This window comes from Aedes aegypti, chromosome 1 (assembly GCF_002204515.2).
Source record: "Aedes aegypti strain LVP_AGWG chromosome 1, AaegL5.0 Primary Assembly, whole genome shotgun sequence".
NCBI classification, from domain to species: domain Eukaryota; kingdom Metazoa; phylum Arthropoda; class Insecta; order Diptera; family Culicidae; genus Aedes; species Aedes aegypti.
In genome coordinates this window covers 112,385,842-112,405,210 of record NC_035107.1, presented here as the reverse complement: position 1 = coordinate 112,405,210, position 19,369 = coordinate 112,385,842, and the positions used below count along the sequence as shown (strand labels likewise).

General features: G+C 35.6%; 2 protein-coding genes across 9 annotated transcripts in view; both read left to right on the top strand.

The window, feature by feature from the left end:
- Nucleotides 1–5,028, top strand: part of LOC110676690 (solute carrier family 41 member 1) — a 221,527-nt gene extending 216,499 nt beyond the window's left edge. For all 8 annotated transcript variants that reach the window (XM_021845565.1, XM_021845546.1, XM_021845551.1 and 5 more), the window contains one exon: nucleotides 3,155–5,028. In XM_021845565.1, coding sequence (XP_021701257.1) covers nucleotides 3,155–3,171 — 17 coding nt within the window. In that variant the 3' untranslated portion in view covers nucleotides 3,172–5,028. The remainder of the gene's footprint in view (nucleotides 1–3,154) is intronic.
- Nucleotides 5,029–17,644: 12,616 nt separating this feature from the next.
- Nucleotides 17,645–18,766, top strand: LOC5571569 (probable protein disulfide-isomerase ER-60). The gene is made up of 2 exons (XM_001653653.2): nucleotides 17,645–18,330; nucleotides 18,410–18,766. Exons 1-2 carry the CDS (start codon nucleotides 18,104–18,106, stop codon nucleotides 18,693–18,695), a joined length of 513 nt encoding a protein of 170 aa, XP_001653703.2. The 5' UTR covers nucleotides 17,645–18,103; the 3' UTR covers nucleotides 18,696–18,766.
- The last annotated feature ends 603 nt before the right edge of the window (nucleotides 18,767–19,369 follow it).

Here is a 19,369-nt window from a genome sequence, read left to right as displayed (position 1 = left end):
CACTTGCACAAGGAAACATCCATATGAATTGGGACTAACAGACACCCTTACTGTATAAGTGCTGGTGATCTTCTATTGTTAGACAACAATTGCATGTTGCAGACCATTGAAGGGAAGGGGTAGGAATTGATAATGCATTTAAAACTGGCCCACAGCAGACCGGATATAACCCTGCATCTACGCCAGTTCATGCGGGAAGGTATAGGGGTAAGACAATTTTATGGTATTTTTTTGGTTAGCAGACACCCTATGTATCAAGCGTGCTATAATGATGGAAGAATGGAAGCGTAGGTAAACAGTTTCTAGGGTTGTAGGACATTTCCCAGAAAGTCAAACCCCAGAACGATGTTCCCCAGAATGACGTTCCCCAGACAGGGACATTCTCCCGAATGCCATTTCCCAGAATAGGACATTCCCTAGAATCGTTTTTATTTATTTTCAAGGTATGAAAAAATCAAATAAATTTGGTTTTGTTCAGTTTTTCATTTTAATATTCGATAAAAAATATTTGCCAGACGCTTCGAATCCCAGACTTAATTCACCCAACCCAATATTAGTTCGTAAATTCATTGTAATGGATCGCAAGCAAAAAATTGTAGTTGGGTTCAAAAATACCGTTTAAAAGTTGAAGTGTTTGCGTCCTGTGTCACATTTTTAGTCCTAATTTATGTGATTCCTTGAATGCTGTCTTGTAATCCTTTGTCAGCTCTGCATTAGATTAGTTCGTGTCAGTTTTTATTTTGTTCAATAATTCTTCATTCTCTCGTTTTATACTTATGACACACCGGCGGTATACGTACTATGATACAATTATTTTGGAATGAGTTTTATACTGATAATTGTTTCCAATCAAGTCAGCCTTAGAATATTTTTTTGACAACTATATACTATATTTAGTGGTCCCGGCAAACCTCGTCTTGCCATCAAGTAGGCAATAAAACAATGCCATGAAATGTCCCATAAAAATGACAGTTCCATGCATTCTTTTTTTTTTTTTCGACTTTCCCTGTGAATATTCTGAACTTATCATACACACAAACACGTCTTTTCGCTCAAACGAAAAAAAAAATGTTATAATTTTAAAAATAAGATATATCCATCAATGCCTCTCTAAACACATCTAGGCTTGAAATCTCGAAAAATAATTCCTCCAACACCCAGTGGTGGAAATATTTTCATCACAAAGCATCTCGCGAGTGTAAACCAACGCAAAATAAGCAAGACAGACTCGCAAACAGGCTTGGTGTGAGTAAGTTCTCACCCCCTGCTCGAGAGAACATACTAAAGCAAATAGCAAAAATCTCGCGAACATTTACTCGCGATTAAGCGAACAAGGTGTGAATTACTACCAAAAGAAATAGCAAAAAGTTCGCGAACATCTACTCGCTAATAACCGAACAAGGTTTGATTTATTACGATTCTGGCAGTCAAATCAATTGTACATCCATCAAATCGACTGTTAACTACCAGTTTGTGGTCATAAGCCCTTGAAACCCAGAAAGATCAAAGGGGAAAAAGTGTTGTTTTCCCAAAAGCGCGATTGGCTCTGAACAGTACCGGACACTTTCACGATACACCTTACCTTCGTTTACTCGCGAGCACGACAGATGCGAGCACTCTGACGTTCGTGAGCATTTTGATTAGCTTTTGATCCGGTTCGCCACTTTCCAACACTGATAATAACATCGGTAGGAATCAGTAGGAATTCAAAATATTACCAACAATGATTACAAAAAATCCTTCAAGTATTTTCCCGAAATTTCTATGAAGGATTCTTCTAATTAATCCCAGAGAATTTCGCCAAAAAATCGTCTAAAAAATCGATAACTGCTTCATGGGTTCCTCCAGGGGTTTCATCAGTATTTCGTTCAAAAATGTGACAAAATAAATTCCCCCATGAATTTCTCCGAATATGTGTATCAAAAGTTTTATGTCGAATGAATTGTCATAGATTCAAAGGTCGACGGACAAAATGTCGAAATAAAGTATGTCTAATGAATATAATTCGAAGAGAAAGAAAAGAAGGGACAAAAGGTCGAGCATGAGCATGGGCATGATTGACCGCCGGCAGTTGCTACTCCGTTATTGTAAGAATTGCTGTACTTACACAGAAAACCAACAGACACTACTCATGATCAGTAGCATCCTCAATGTGTAAGTACTGGTGCTCTCAATAAACAATAATGGCGCCGGCTGCGTCCGAATGCAGGTCAATTTGGGGATGGGAGGAAAATGTTGACGAGTTACTTGCTTTATGGAAGCCGAGGAGTCCTCTGCACTTCCACAAGTAAACACTGAGAGTTTGGATATGGGAAAGGGTTGGGTAAAGTATTCGTTTTGGTGAACGATAGATATAAAATTTGAAATGAATGTTCCTAACCGGATTCGTTATATCGAGAAACGCATTGAACGCCGAGCAAGTGTTCGTCCCGCGCTCCCGCAGTAGCAAGCGACAAGATCAAATGATTAAGCACTACTAACGAATCGCGGCACTTTTTCATTTTACTACTCAAACGACGCTTGACAAGTTTGATCCTGCCCTCATCGCCCGCCCTTGAAGGAGCAAGCGTCAAGCTTGAAGGATCAAACACTACTCAAAAGAAGGGACAAAAATTCGAATAACATTTTCAAAGAAAAGAAAATTTCCCACCAGGTGTATCACGTTTGACCTTTTGTTATTTAGACATCTCTTTTCTAAACATCACCTAGTTGTGCCAATTAAACAAAATTACTTAGTTTTCTATACCGTAATAAAGTTTGCTGCTAAATACAAGTGCACTTTAAGATGTTTTTTTTTCATTATTTTCCTTGTTTGAATTTTACTCCCTGTAAAGATAAATGCATCTCTAATAGCAAATTTTGATTTTCTTGCGGTTTTATATTACAAAAATTTTAATTTTGATGTCACTTGGAAAACTTTTCAGTGTCCCATCATTTCAACATTCAAAATGAATTATTATTAGTAGTAGCGCCATCGTGATAAATTTGAGCAACATTTTATTTCGAAGTGGATGTTAAAGCGTGCGATGGATTCGATCAAGAGTGTCATGTGCGTTTCTCTATGTAGTTTCCCAACACTGTAAGATGTTATAGTTTTCCTTTTCCGTTCGTTTATTATCTCTAATCTGTAGTTTATCACATTTCTTTTCCGTAGCCCCAAAATTGGCCTAGATGATTGTTCTTCCGTTGCATCGCCGGTTTCTTTTTGCCACTACCTACACTTCTTTCGTTCTGCGTGTGATTCGATTGCTGTCTGATTTCTATTCTGCACATATTAAGCACAAGTGAACATAGTTATTTAGAATAGCGATATTTTTGTTTCTTTATGTTGTACACCGAAAAGGCAGGTAATAAATTCGAAAATGTTTAAGTTATCCAAGAGATTCAGTCGATAGAATATGGAGAGAATATGTACCAAACGTAGTTCATTGTCAAAGATAAATTTTAAACAATTACCTTCAAATTCAAAACTATGTGAGAATAATAGCACTATGTTTGAACTATCCAAGTGGAATGATATGTTATAAACTCAAAATTTAATTTAACAGATATCAAGCTCACACTAGCTGAGGTCAGTTTATTTACTGATAAAAAAATGAATAATTTAAAACGAATCAATCAATCAGAAAAATTGTATATAAAAATCCTTTTTATCCATTATTTTATTATCCTTGAGATCTCTCATTTTTTAACGTTGCCTAAAAAAACTGTTCGAAATTACAGCATTCGCTATAATTAATTTACTTGGCTTCACTGCTTATTTATTGCAATGTTTTCTTCTTGATTATTAATTTAAACAAAACAGAAAAATATAGCGATCATAAAAGAAGAATGACATATTTTAACAGTAATACGGATCTCCTAAGAAACAGAAGAAAAATCAAATTAAAATTGACAGCTTACTCTCATTTAAAAAAGAGACAGATTTGTAGTGCCTCTAAATGCTTTCAACTCATCAGTTCAAAGAAAGTATAACAAAACTCGATTCGAAGACATAAATCACACATCATTGCCTTCCTCCTCATAAAAAAAATCCCGGCAGCATCCTAAACACATCCGAAAAATATAGTAGATTATGTTCTCCATCAAACCTAGCATCATACCTTGGAAAGTCAAAACATATATTTATATACGAGACAATAAGCGATTGGAAGATTCACTACGTTGACAGTCCTGGAATATCCTTAAGAAAAACAGTCATTGAACGGAATCGATGAAAAAACCATAACTAACAGAAAAAAGAATGTGATACTAATTAAAACAAAGCGAGACTGTGAGGCAAGAAATGGAGATTGTTGGAAGCGAAGTGTAGATCTTAAAAAATATTAGCAAACTACCAAAATGAATAAATGAATGAAGCAACCCGGTAGATATCAGGTATGAGCAGAAGCGAAAAAATAAACACGAATTGATTGATGTTCACATTCAGGGCAGAATGATTATAAAAAGCGCAAGAATATTTTTGTCTTAGATGAAACAACCTATTGTAACAATCTGAAAATCCAATATAATCAAAACCAACCAAAAAAATAAATTCAAAATAGCAAATGGAATGAATAAGCAAGACAGAAGAAAAAAAATATCGCAATAAAATAAATCGATGTAACTTATCAAATAAAAACACACAACAACCATTTCAAGTGGCAGAAAACAATTACAAACTTGAAAAAATGGATCGCATTTGATATATTCATCTATTGAATTGTAAATTGAAAACAAAATAAAGCATAGAAAAGGTTAACAGCAAATGATCCCATAAGCAACATAAAAGTATTAGATGCGATTCCTCTGAGCATGGAAACATAAATTAAACATCAGAGAGAAATTTTAAAATTCAATTATCTCACAACAACTGATTTTGAAACATGAACAGAAATAGGTACTAGAACAAAATAACACTTGAACAACCAACCGCAGCTATACCACGATAAATATTAAAACTATGTAAACATGGAACAAGCCATGAGAAATGTTGAAAGGAACATGAGAAAATAAACCTGTTGCATTTGATAACCTTATCAAAATGGACGAAGGATGTGTTTTTGAAAAGACGGCGGTATAAGATGACAACCTAGAGAGGCCCAATCTACCATCATCATCCATCACCTTGTCCTCGCATCATGTGACGTTAGAACGAACTTGATTATTCTCTCGAGATCTTCATTCTTCGATATTATAGTATGGCGTTTTCAAATCGATGAGCTAGTTATGCGTATGGACGTGATATTTCCGGCATGGCTAATATTCAAGCTTGTCGCTTTATCTTTGAACATTTTCACTCGTCGCATGAATCAATGCGATGTAGTAGTGTACAATTTTGTTTGACGACATGACTCAAAATTATTCTAATATTGCTTGTGCTGAGTTTTTTTTTTTTTTTAAAAGACACTACACGTTAATGCTTCCAGTGGGCTATTTGCCCTTTGAAGGAAGCACCACACTAGACAGCGGACTAGCATGCAACGCCCAGTGGCACAGTCGGAAAACATTTCTTTGGAAAAGTTTTTCAGCCTGAGACGGGAATCGAACCCACACTCCGTAGCACGATGCGGCTAAATGCCTCGTTAACACTAACCGCACGGCTACGAAGCCCACAAGTTGCCAGCTCAACCCTTCGAAATTGGATTAGCTGCCTGAGGGTCAACGAAGTCATGCGATACTCCATTGCGAGCTGATTGATTAGCCAATCCATTACCAGCAATGTAAGAATAGCCAGGACCCATACAAGATTTACAGAGTTCACTGAATTCAGTTCCTCAAATTGGGTTCAACAAGCTTAGGCCCTGAGTTGGACGAAGCAAGAGTTTTTAAAGCAGCCTGACTATCTGACATATTTCTTTACAAATAACCAGACGTCCACTTTTCCCGTGAAGGGAGTGTGTGGAAAATTTGCATAAGGAAACGGACAAGCAATTGTGAGATCATTCGGAGCAAGGACAATTGTGTTCCAATTCTCCAGAAGTGGAAACAAATTACAAAACCAATTCCCAGTTCGTGCAATATAAAAATGCAAAGCCTGCGAATATACATTCATATGTTCATAGAAAAGTAGCGATGATAAGGTAATGATTCATCATCTGATACATACCAATTCTTCAACTCGTGACTGATTCTGTACGAGCAGAGCATTATGTGTAATACTTTTTCTCTAGCAAATATCATGAAGGTTGGGCGATTTCCTATAATAAGTAATCCAAGATTTGAATTACTTAAGCATTCCATCAGACTGGATCTTCTCAAATTGATATCTGAGCTGCTCCAGATGATGTGATAAGGGTTCATTCACATATTTCATAACGCTAAAAATGGCCATTTTTTACACCGACCCACCCCCTCGTAACGCTTTTTGTATGAATGTTCTACAAATTTTGTATGAGCCGTAATATCATGAGTACACCCACCCACCCCCTTTAGCGTTATGAAATTTGTGAATAAGCCCTAAATATTAGCACCACTGCCAATAATCAGCAGAAGGCCTTTTCATAGTACACTGCACGACAACTCGTTTGAAATCTTACTGATGATTTCACCATAAAACGAAAGAGAAATTTCCTATTGAGGTAACCTATAGATATTATTGATTGAATGTTTCAAATATTTTCCAAATTATTGAAAGTTTCAAATATTTTCCAAACGTTATTCCAAATTCCATAAACTTGATTATAGTTTTAGTGAAAAGAAGGTTGAAAACCCATTCACCCGACCAATCTGAAGGAGAAGAACGTAACGCGGGCAGTAATGGTTCAGCAAGGAACTCGACAGAACGTGGAAGGTTATAAACAGAGGCGGAAGCAGTAGACCCATCTGTTCCAGGAGAAAAACGCGTCGCTTGGAGGTGACAGAATGTGAAGAAATGGAGCTGTTGTACCCAGGGTGGGTGTACGGCTGTCAACTACAAACAAAGCTCGCCTCACAATCATCTCTCGGGCGGGCCGGCCCAAACAGCATCATCTCTCACGCGGGCCGACCCAAACAGCACAGGTCGAAACGCGGGCCATGCCAGGCAGCAATCAAATGGGATGTGACATAACCTTACATTTACGTTTTTTCCTAAAACGTTACGTATTTTATGGTTTATCCCTTATGTAAACCAAATATGTACTCAAAATTGAAAATCTATGATTTATCAATTCTATTATTGCAATGGTTGACTTTCTGATGTGGTGTGACGCATAAAACTGGATGTGTTCCACTTGCCCCGTTTAGCGAGTTAACTGCGTCAATGGCTCATTGTCCATCTTTTTTCTAAGGTATTCACAATTTCGAAATTATTCGATCAAATTCATGCTCACACCAGCAAAAATGTTGCCAAAATATGACCGTGTTGTTGGATTTGCAAAATATTGATAATTTTAAATTATATTGAACAATCTGTTTGAACTATCGTTTTTTCATGTCCCACTTGCCCCGGGGCACCTTACGTAAGTTTTTTTTGGATACACTCCCAGGTTGAACTTTCAAATATCCTATCAGACACCTAGAGAAATAATAGATATTCTCACCATTCAAAACAAAAACAATAAGAAAAATCAGAGGTTATGGAATATCGATTACATTGTACACATGTAGTTGATTACTTCGCATACGTAATGTGCCGCCATACAATCACCATAATATTTCTAAATCCTGATTCATTTGAAGCTGTCCTCAATAGAATTAGTCGGAGAGTCAAGCATTTACAAATTCTGTCATCCAGAATCAATCTAATGTCTAATTGCACAACCTGCCATCATCCTTCAAATAAGCATGCTCCAATTCAGAATTCAGAAAATAAGCGTTTTATGCAAGGAAACTCATAATTCTGTCGATTTTACCCACCGTGTTTTGCGGGTTCGATGTAATCTGTATGAATTAACGAGTTATAATCATTGGCGCAGGAACAGGGGGGGCCAGGGGGGCCTGGCCCCCTCCAGAATCGTCCAGGCCCCCCCCAGATTTTTTGATGATAATAAAGAAAAACAAAAAATTTAACATAAAGCAACATCTTCTGAATCGTACATGACTCAGTTATTTTGTTATTTTATGTTGTGCAACACTATAGTGAGAAAACCTCGCTTGTCTTATACAGCATCAAAGTGGCTGTTCTGAATTTGGAGAATCCCGCGACAACCGAAAGCTTAACCGTCCGGCTGTCCATCGATTGGTTACTGTTAGAACTTGTTTCTTGTTGTATGCGATAAGTATAATTTTTCGACATCTCCGTTGCTCAAAACACCGTGGTACAAAAAATCGAAAGTTTGTTTCTAAAAATTCGTTTGTTTAATAATCCAAATAATGTGTGGTGATGATGATGATTTCCCTTGTGAGAATTCACTAGAAATGCATATATTAACTTCAACTCGTACCGTAAAGTGCCCTAATTCAGCGCATTGCCTAATTCCGCGCATTTCATACAAAATTATTTACATATGGAAATACACATCAATACTGCAGCAACTTTTAACGCCATTTGATGCTACTTTGATTTAGAATAAGTTTGAATCACAAATAAAAGCAAATAGAGCAATTTTTCGCGGCGTAAAAAAATAAACAGTGGAGGCCCGTCTGAGTAGACGCCATTTTTTCAATTTCCTTAGCGCCCGTGCTAAGACTGTAGGATACAAACAAACGTGATTTCTATATTGAAAATGTTTTGTTATTTCTGCAATATTCTATGAAACTACTTGCTACAGATGTGTTTCATGATGCTTCTATGAAATCTTATCAAATATTAGCATAATTATTGAGATTTATCCCGTTCAGAAACCACGTGGTCATTCATGGTGGAAGGAAAAGTTTGTCCAAAACCAAGGTCCATAAACATTTGTTATTGTATGAACAGTGCAGAATACGAATATACAGACTTAAATTATTTTACAGGAATCCGTGAAATTCAACGTAATCCCAACATCTGAAAATTTCGGTGAAATAAATTAACGGAGTGCGCTAAGTTTTTACAGTTTTCGGTAAAATTTCACCGCAATCCGTTGAATGTCGACGGAATTACGGTGTTTTATTTTACCGAACTGATCAGCTGTTGAGATTACGGTGAAATTCACGGATTACGGTAAAATAATTTAAGTGTGTAGAGGTAGTCGGGCGATTTCGCCAAACTTTATATTTTTTTGAAATTTCTTCTGGAATAACATGCAACCCCAAAGCTGACAAGGAAAAGGAAAAAAAAATATCAACGTCTCCGCAGTCGCGAAACGTCCAAATGCTGAAAAATTGAAAAGTATTGTATTCAAAATAAACTGTTATAAAAATCTCAGTGTTCGAAGCAGTTTTTACAAAGCTGCTTATAAATCGAAACACAAGACTATTGTTATTTCAAATGTCTGCAACTTTTTCTGGCATAAAATTTCACTTCAAAGGCTTTTTATGTTTCGGTGTGATGCAATCGCAATTGCATATTTGCTGGGATGTTCATGTGAGGGTTTGCGCATGATTGATACAAACACAGAGGAATAAGTAAAAAACTCAGCAATGACAGAATAAGAAGACCGTCTTCGCGAGTCTCGTCTCAGGAAAAGACTATAACAAATGTTTATCCTTATTTCATGTAATAGTCAAAAAATTATAAAAAAGTCTACGTTACGACGCATGCAAAACTTTACTTTTTTTTCATACAAAAAGTGTTGTGGAGGGGGGTAGGGGGTTGAAAATGTTCAATTTCAGCGTTACGTAATGAATGGATGCTGCCTTATACAAAATTAATGTTAATTTGATTGTTTTGCAAGTGCGCGGAATTAGGCATTCTTCTGCGCGGAATTAAGCAATTTCAACGAGTGAACTATTTCAAAAAAATCACAATTGTAACATGTGAATACAGTCTAGTTTATATTTTTGCCATAATCTAAAACAGATTGGCTAGCGATCCACCCATAAAGCTTTTTTGTTGATGCAATACTAATTTTTAACTAAGCATTTGAAATGTTTTATTCGTTAACTGCGCTGAATTACGGCACTTTACGGTATAATGTCCGAAAAAAAATGAAAAGAGGACAAAATTACTGAAGGAATTTCTCAGACAATGAATAGCGGGAATTTTTGTCGAAAAAATCAACTTTCAAGGAATTTCGCATCACCCAAGTTTCTTTTCAGATGGTGTGAAAAATGTAACAAAGTCGATCACAGTGTTTTATTCCAGCTCTCTTTGACTTTGATTAAATGTTTTAAGTATTTTCGCATGAATAAATTTATTGCTGAAACTATATTTTTCCATTAAAACTTATTAATCCATAAATTATTTGATTAATTTTCAACAGATTGGTAGCAAAATTTTTCGAAAAATCTTTTTGATATTTTTCATAGAATTTTAGTTAAAACAAGTTCCTCAAGAAATATTCAAGGGTGGCTTCAAAACTTTTGCAAATCTTTTCGAAATTAGTCAAATAATATTGTAAGACTTGTTCATACTTTCAAAGCGAATTCCTGGTGGACATCCAATGTCTACTTTTTATTAGAAAATTGATTCCGGAAAATATTCCCGGATTTACCTGAAAAATCTTACTTTATCTTTCAAAAGTTCAGTTTTCCCTCGCAATTCCTTCAAAAAATTATTAACTCTGTCAAATTTAATACAGAGATATTCACTGAGAGTTCTATTAGAAATTCTTCTGTGAATTTCTTTCAATAGTTTCCCTAGAAATTTTATTACAAATTCTTCCGCGAAGTTCATCAAAAATCCTTAAGAAGTATTTCCAAAATAATAAATTTTCTAAAGAAGATTCTGATGGACCTTCTTGAGAAATTGAGTTTTATTTTTAAATTCATTAGAAAGGTTTTAACATTCCTGTAGTTTATCTCTAGAGAAAAAAATATAAATTATCTTTCATTTAATCATTACCAATCTATTGTCCATGCAAATATTTCCACTAAGATTTAAATTCATAAAAATCTTACATTTTCGCGTTAAAATTCTACATTACTACAAAATAGTCCCTTCAAAAAAGTTTGTTAGGGATTTCCTGAGGTAGGAAAAATTGGTTCAACATCAATATGTTCACCATTGTATCAGGAAATTTCGAAGTTCATACAAAATATTATGTAAGATTTTAGTAACTAATACTTCCAGTAAAAATTCCATCCGTTTTAACACCAATCATTTTCTATTAAGAAAGACGTAGAAAAAAGAACAAGAATTTTTGTAGTAAGTCCTAAAAGGACTTCTTCAGCTTTTCTTTGAGGTACAACGAGATCCAGAAATTCTGCGGTTTAATTCGTGAATTTTACGACAGGAATTTAGTAAATTTTTCCGAATTATTTAAGCTGCAATTATTCAAAAAATTACTAACAAAGATTCCTTGGATTACCATTTGCAAAAAATGGAGCTATTAGAACCTGATAGAATACTTGATGGAACTTCTGGAGATTTCTTTTTTAGAAGTTCACGAATACATTGCAAAATCTTGGTAAATGTGATGAAAAACTTCTTCAAAAAATCCAAAAAATCGTTAGTGCGGTTTAAAGCAAAAAAAAAATCTGATTAATGCTTAGATGAATCTTTGGTATTTTTTTCGGAAGTATCTTAGGGAAACAATAATTTAATTCTCTAAGAAAGCCCCGGGATCCGCTAGGAACTTTATAGAAATGTTGGAATTCTTGAAACATTTCTCAGTTTGCTATTTTTGAAAAAAAAAAATAAAAAAAAATCGAGGGAGTTTTGAAAGAATGCGAGTTATTGCTTCTTGATTTAAGATTAATCAATATAAAAATTATCTGTGAAAAAATACAGATAGATTTGCGGAGAACTTCTCTGAGAAATCACATTTTCTTATTTGAATTCTTTTTAATTGCTCATGAAATTCTTGTGGAATATTACGAGGAATCCTTAAAGTGACACCCCTGGAACAGTAGACTGGCCCACCTTAGTATGGGAGAAAAATAAAGTTGTATAATTCCACGGGGCACTCGCCAGGATTATTCTTTAGGGTTAGAGGAAGATTTCCTGAAAGTTTCAGCTCATTTGGTCGTTCCATGAGCTGGCGCAATTGAATTGAAGTTAATATGGGATTTTCAGCTCCAACATATAGGAAACAGCACATCATCTCCTGTTTGAGTCAGAAAAATTGTTGATCGCGTTCAATTGAACCCAGAATGTCAAAAACAGTACTTGACACTATAGCAAACAATATTGTAGAAGGTTGTATGATGATTAAAATTGATAAAGTTGGTGTTTTAACTATCTGAAGTAGATTTGTAATATTGCTTAGTATTCCTTCAACTTAGCTGGGTGGTAGCCACTAAGCGCATCATAGCCACCTATGACGCTGGGCGAGCTGCGGCACAAGGTGCATGCACATGTGTGATTGTACGGGAGTGCTGATCTAAGCCTAACTTTCAACAACTGAAAGCTTAATGAAAATGAGCTTAAAACCAGATACAACCTTCGGCAACTATGTTCATTAGCGTATCAACTAGTGAATTTGTCATTCTGGGCTCAATTGAACGCGATTGACTAGTGTACGAGACGAAACAGTGACATAGGGTAAATTTTCAATATATTTGAGACGAATATTCCATACAAACTTTGAATTGAATGCGCCAGCTGGGAGAGTAACCAAATGAGTTGAAATTTTGAGAGAGCTTTTTTCTTACCCTAAGGCACATATCTAGGGGGTGCCCCGTTGAATTTTACAACTTTTTTGTTTAAGGGCCAGTCTACTGGAACAGCCATTTAATTTTTTTGCTGCGATTTTTTCAAACAATCCTGTAGAGAAACTTTAGAAAGAATTTCTAAAGCAAAGTTCAAAAAACTGTAGGCGAACTCTCTGAAGAATTCATGGAATGAATCCTTGCTTGGTGATTTTGAAGATGTTTTTGTTGAGAATCCTAGAATTTATTGGAGAAATTCTTAGAAATTCCTGAAAATACCAAAACAAATTATTAATGAACAAAGGAGGATACTTTAAACTAAAAATTGGAATTTATATGCAATAAATACCTAGAAAACCTTCCATGAGAAATAATTAAAACAATTTCTTATGTGTTCTGGCGGAATTCTTCAATAGATTTTTAAGCAAGTCGATAGAGATTGCTCGAGAAATTTTCAGAAATTCTGTAAATAATTTTCCATGGTAATCTCAGGACGAACTCAGTGAAAACTAGTAAATGAGTTCTTGAAGAAAGTACTGAAAAGTACGAATATAATTAATGAAGAAATTCCCGTAGGAATTCTCAGAGGAATCTTTTCAAAGCACATGATTGAATAACTGGAAAGATCTAGGAAGAAATACAAAGAACATTCCTTGTAAGTTTTTTGTTAGAATTCTTGAAAGATTTTTGAAATAAGAAATATATGAAAGGTGGTAAATCATTTGATGGTAGGTTATTTGGCATAAAGCCGTTTGGCATAATGGTCGTTTGTCATAATAGTCGTTTTGGTATAATGTGTGTGAAACCAAGGATTTCTTAAGATGACACTCGATTTTACGTTTCTATTGAATTCCTCTGACGACATCAGGCTTATTTTGGAGTCAATTAATACAAAATGACACTTTATTCAACAAACATATGCTCTTAAATAAACTAAAGCAGGTAAGCTGGTACCTATAGCATTTTACCATTTATCTAGAAATTACCCTTCTTCCAAATATTAATTCTTTTTTTTTTTTTTGAGTTTCGTTATTGGAATAGATTTTTGCACTGAAGATTTTGATATATTTAGCACAAATTTACCTTTCTTTCAAATATTGGATGTTCTTTCTAAATATGAGGTTACTATAATAATAGGTATAAAAACTGTTAATTTAAAATTTAAATAAATTTCACCTGCTTTTATACATAGGCTGTTCTTTGGAGCTATATTATTAGATATTTTTTTGTTTCCAACTGATATGAGGGCGTCGATCGATTATATTGATCTATTCAAGTTATTAGTGAAAAGAGAAATTGATTACTGTAGTTACTTCGATAATTCTGAACGCAATTTTTGATATCTTTTCGTTCTAGTACGCCCCAATATTTTTAAATCGTTTTAGTAATAAATTTTGCCTTCTTTTAATAATAGGCTGTTCTTTATATTTATACTGTTATAAGATAAAGTTTAGTAAAGCTAACTGTTACCCATTTTTATATTTTGCTGTTTTTATCAATTCTTGCAAGCCGTGCTGTAAGAATTATAATAACTTTAGAACCTGCTTATATTCCTTCATATTATGAAAGCAAACACACGATCTTGATGATTTCGAGATATGCTGGAAAAATATTATTTCAATCACATTTTTTTCTTTTTTTTCGATAATAGACGGTGTTTTTGACGTACATTTCCAAAATTACAATTACTATCGAAAAGTTCGAAAGTTTTGCCACAAATATTTTCTTTTACAAATGTGTTGTATATTTGAGTTATGCTGTGAGAAGATTTTTTTTTGCGTTTAGACCTTAAACATTTTAAGAGAAAAATAATCTGCTCTCTTATAAAGGCTATTTTTGCATTATGCTGCAATAATAGAACCTTGGATTAGAGCTTTCAATTTTTGCAAATGAATTTTCCCTTCTTTTACCAAGTAAGTTCCATCATGTGTTACGTCCCAACTGGGACAGAGCTTGCGATCAAGCGAAAATGTTCAATGAACATCCCCTTTATTATTAACTGCGAACTTTCTTTGACAATTTACTATTTTCAAATATGTATATCACAATAAGCTCAAAGATAATCTATGTTCTAAAAATTAATCTAATCTAAAATTATTATTTCGAAAAGATCTTTCACCAGACCCGTCACGAGTTTTATTTATGCTCTCTAATGTCACAACAATGTTTGACATCCTTGGAAAATATCTAAACGAACACCAAGAACCTAACAAGTTTTTTTTGCTTTAAAATGCTGATATTCATTCTAAGTCACTCATTATGCCAAACGGCCTTATGCCAAACTGCTTTATGCGAGACGGGGTACAATCATATGAAATCAATACGAATACGATACGAAAACAAATATTTGCTAGGCCCCCCCTAGGCCCCCTCCAGAAAAAAATCCTAGCTACGCCAATGGTTATAATGTAAAGTTTTGTGCGATTTCTGGTTGTCTGGGTAATTCCCTAGTATCTTACAGACCCTGCGATACAGTTCAGGGGTCTCATGCTATTGAGCTAGTTAATCGGGAGTCTTGCTTCTGCCGTGAGCCTATAGAGCAGCATAAGCGTCAGTCTAAGTTAGTTTCAGCCAAAAAATTACCCGTAACGCGGGTAGATCACCTTTTCGTGGTGCGTTAAGGGGTACGATCTACCAATTCGAACCCTAGTCTCATCTTGTTTATCAATAGAAATGGAGTAATATGACATGCACTATATAGTAAGGATACTAGTAATGTCATGATAGATCAAAATGTTGGTCGCAGTGGCGCATCCGAACAGAAAAAAAGCTAAGAAATAGGCTTTGCTCTAATTCGACGTAGCGTACGAAAATAAAAATAAATATGAATTGTAAGTATACAAGAAAAACACTTTGATATAAAGTTAAGAATGACATCTACTAGATGAATAACATAAATTATATTTTCATTATCTCATCATTGAGTACATACAATACATACAATAGTACAAAAACAAGAAAAAAAATATGCATCAATTAAATGCAATAACAACAATATTAGAGTTACAATCCTGTATTTCACGATTATTCAAAAAAAGAAACAAAACGGTCACACACATAACAGCTGTTATACTTTTCACTCGCTGAAATTCCAGTTTCCCAGCCAACGCAACGATTATCGGTTGGGAATCGCTGACCTACACAATACACCTAGATGATCGCACAAGTCCATGAAGAGGGCTCCCGCGCGCCGTCGCACAGTGCTTCGTCCCTTGGACAAAAGTCAAAAAATTAACTTTCATATTCGACCGAATCAAGTAGGCCATGATGTTAACATATGTTTTGAGCGTGTAGTACAGATATAAGAAAGTTCGTGCAGTTTTCAAAACAAGCCAAAACACCACGTGTTGACAAGTTGTTTCATCGTTCTATATTATTCATTGTTTTCGTGTCAACCCAGTCCCTATACAATTCGCTTCATTCCCATCCTTATTATATTTTCAAAATGAAAATCGTTATGGACCGTATTGAAACAAGTATGTAGGAGTCATTCCATTCAATTTTCTGTGATATATTTTAACAATTGTTGAAAAAGATGCTTCTGAGCTACATGATTTTTAATACAGAAGAAAATTAAAACACTTATCTTCTTTTTGCCCATACAAAAAAGTACCTCAAAGTACCTTTCTGAAATCAACCTAAAAATAAAATTTGAAATATTTTTTAAATTCTGGAAGTGGTTCCAGCTGCATATGTTTGCCAATTGTATGTCATCTTATGATTTTTAGGATATGCTGCCACAATCATCAATAAAGATTGTTTCGAGCACTAGTTATCTGCCGCTCCACCCAATCGGAAAAATAATGTTCTGAATTTCATGCATAGTTCTTATGGCACTGATTCTTTCTCCAAGATATTTGAGAACGAACTAAAAACGTTTTGCAAATTTTATTGTTGCAAAATGAACCAAAAGTGGGCTAAATGTGGAAGATCATACAAAATTTTCGACTGGTTAGCAAAACTCCGACTGGTTAGCAAAACCAGTTCAGCTCCCGCGCAATCAGGAAACTGATGATTCAGATATTTCCAGCTCGGCTGCAAAGGCTGGCATGGGGCCTCAAATACCGTTCAATGAATGTTCAAAAAAAACTAAAAATGGACGTGTTGCAGATCTTATCAACGAAGAGCTCGCATTCGCTGACAATTTATCAAATTATTCGAGTGGGGATCAAGTACAGGTCATGACTGCAGCACAGGCATTAGCTTTGAACATTGATTAAGATCTGTCGGAACGAAAGTATAATTTGCTTCGAACCACTTTGAACGAATTACATCCGAACTTGCTTTCTAGCCTTTATGTGCTAAAGCAAGATAAATGAAAAATAGTTCCGAAACCGATTTCTGCATTAGAAACAGCTGCTACAAGATCTACAACAATGAATTGTACTGCATCCAGTATCATGAAGGATATCTCGTTGAAAGCTTCTACTGCTGTAAAACTGGTTTGCTAGTGGGGCTTGATGGAAGTTCAGGACACAGCATGTACAAATAAACATTTTCGGAAGCAGGAAAATCGGATGAAAGTTTGCTGACCGAAACCATTGCGACGTTCCGTTGAAAAAAAAATCGAAATAAAAGAAAATAAAACCCTCTGGTCAAACGACATTTCAATTTTCTTTTGTAGCAATAATTCAGTTCTCGGATGATTAATAGCTCGTAAATAAATTGTGTTGCTACATAAAAAGAAACTTTATTCAAACTTTTTTATTGGATTTCATTTTCTTCATTGGAATAATCCGTACTTCAATATTTTTATAAAAACTTGGTTATTGAGACACTTTTATGGTTACGCATGTCACATACATCGTTCATGCAAACGACTCAAGTACTTTTTCATGCATTTTTATTTTGAACATTTCTTCCAAGCGAGCACTGTTCTATGGTGTCAAATGTAAAATTTGACGTATAAGCCACTCATGCCATTACTGATGTTATATGTGTCATTTATGCCAATAATGAGTTTTTTTGTGTATAACGAGATCCTCCTCCACATCGTAGGGCAAAACCGCATAAAACATCCCGTTATGACTTTTGTCCCCAAGAGCCATACGTTCGAAGCACTGTGCGTCGTCGTCATCCCCATCCAGACCAGGCGCGAGAAAAGCGCTCTCTCTCTCGCGCGCGCACTAATTGGAACCATTCAATTATTCGGAAATTATTCAATTACTACATTCGGGTCTTCAGTTCGGCCGAACCATTTTGCATTCATCTGTCGATGTTTTGCGCAGCTCTGGCCAGAGGCGGTCAGTATTGATCAGTAGTTGGCCGCGCGAGTCGATGGCGAAGATATCAACGATACCCCTCTACAAGCGCGAAACCCCCCAGTCGTGATGATCGCGCGCGCCTCCAATGATTGTCATCGCAGTCAGTAACACGCTTGCAAACATCGTCGATAGCCGATAGTCAGAAGAAGATCAACAAACGCGGTTTTTTTTCTAGCAACGTTCGTCACCTTGCGGTTGTTTGTGTTACCGAAACCAAATTCGTCAGTCGCTGTGAGGCTATAGTTAGGTTTAGTGTGGCAGAGATGAGGCAAATCGTTCTATTACTGTTGTCGCTGTTGGTAAAGACCAATTTCATAAGCGTCGATGGACTGGAGCAAAAGATTGCAAGTGATCTACATCCCAGGCTGAACGAACTCGATGAGATTGATGAGTTCGACAGCATCGTCGGTTCTGTCAAGCTTGGTCCGAACGAGTTCGATCGCCAGCTGAACACTTCGCAGTACCATATGGTTCTGTTCTACGTTCCATGGTGTGTGACGAATTGAGAGCAGTCGTTTGTTTGCCCAAGTGTGCTAATATTGTTTGCATTTTCTCTAAACTTCATGTAGGTGTGAATACTGTTTGAAAATCTTACCGGAATGGACTGAAGCTACGCAGATGATGACGGGTGGCCGATTGGTTGATCTCGTTCGATTCGCACATGTAGATTGCACTGCGGAAGAGGAGTTTTGCTATAGGTTGGATATTAAAGAATTCCCAACCATACGAACCTACACACGTGGACCCCCGAGGCGCTATGAGCTGGTTTATCCGTACTTGCTAGAGGACACGGTTGAGTATATGAAAGACTATTTATTCAATTCGACTGAAAACAGTGAAGGAAGTGATACTTAGCCATTAGACAATGTTAATGTAGATGAAAGGGTACAAATAAAAGTAGGTAATTGGTATGTTCTCACGCGAAACGCGTTCATTTATTGTGTTGGATAATGATTTGCGTAGCAATGTTCAGTGAGATATGAATGTATTAAAGTTTCAGATCTATATCAGCGAGGTGCTAGGAAAAAATCATATTGTGATGTGATAATGTAACATGAAGCCACCACCAGTGTAGGACTTGGCATGTCGTACAGTTCCTTCTAATAGCAAGATCAAGGAGCTGGACTATATAATAATCTCAAAAGGATCAGAGATAGAAAATCTCCTTCCAATCGATTGCACATTGGTCCCAAAGCCATATCTAGGAAGACAAAAACGATTGCGCATAAACCGTCAATTTTAGATATATGGTGTCTTCGGCAAAGTTTCTTCATATTTCTCAGACATTTTTTTCAGAGATGTGAAATTAGGGTGGCCCATACGGTTTACGAGATCAGCACATAAACTTTTTTGCTGACGCATTTAGGACTACACAATGTTCTACAATGGTTTAGAACAATCGATTTGGAGCAACTTTGCCGAAGAACCCAAATTTCTATCTTTTATGGTTCGCGAGTTATGATTTTTTTTTAACAAAAAAGTTAGGGTGGTACTGAAAAATCAGTTTTTTCTTGATAACTTTTCATACG

Coding starts and splice junctions, on each gene's coding strand:
- LOC5571569 (XM_001653653.2), top strand. CDS start 18,104: ATGAGGCAAATCGTTCTATTACTGTTGTCGCTGTTGGTAAAGACCAAT. Junction 18,331..18,409: donor GTTCTGTTCTACGTTCCATG/GTGTGTGACGAA, acceptor AACTTCATGTAG/GTGTGAATACTGTTTGAAAA.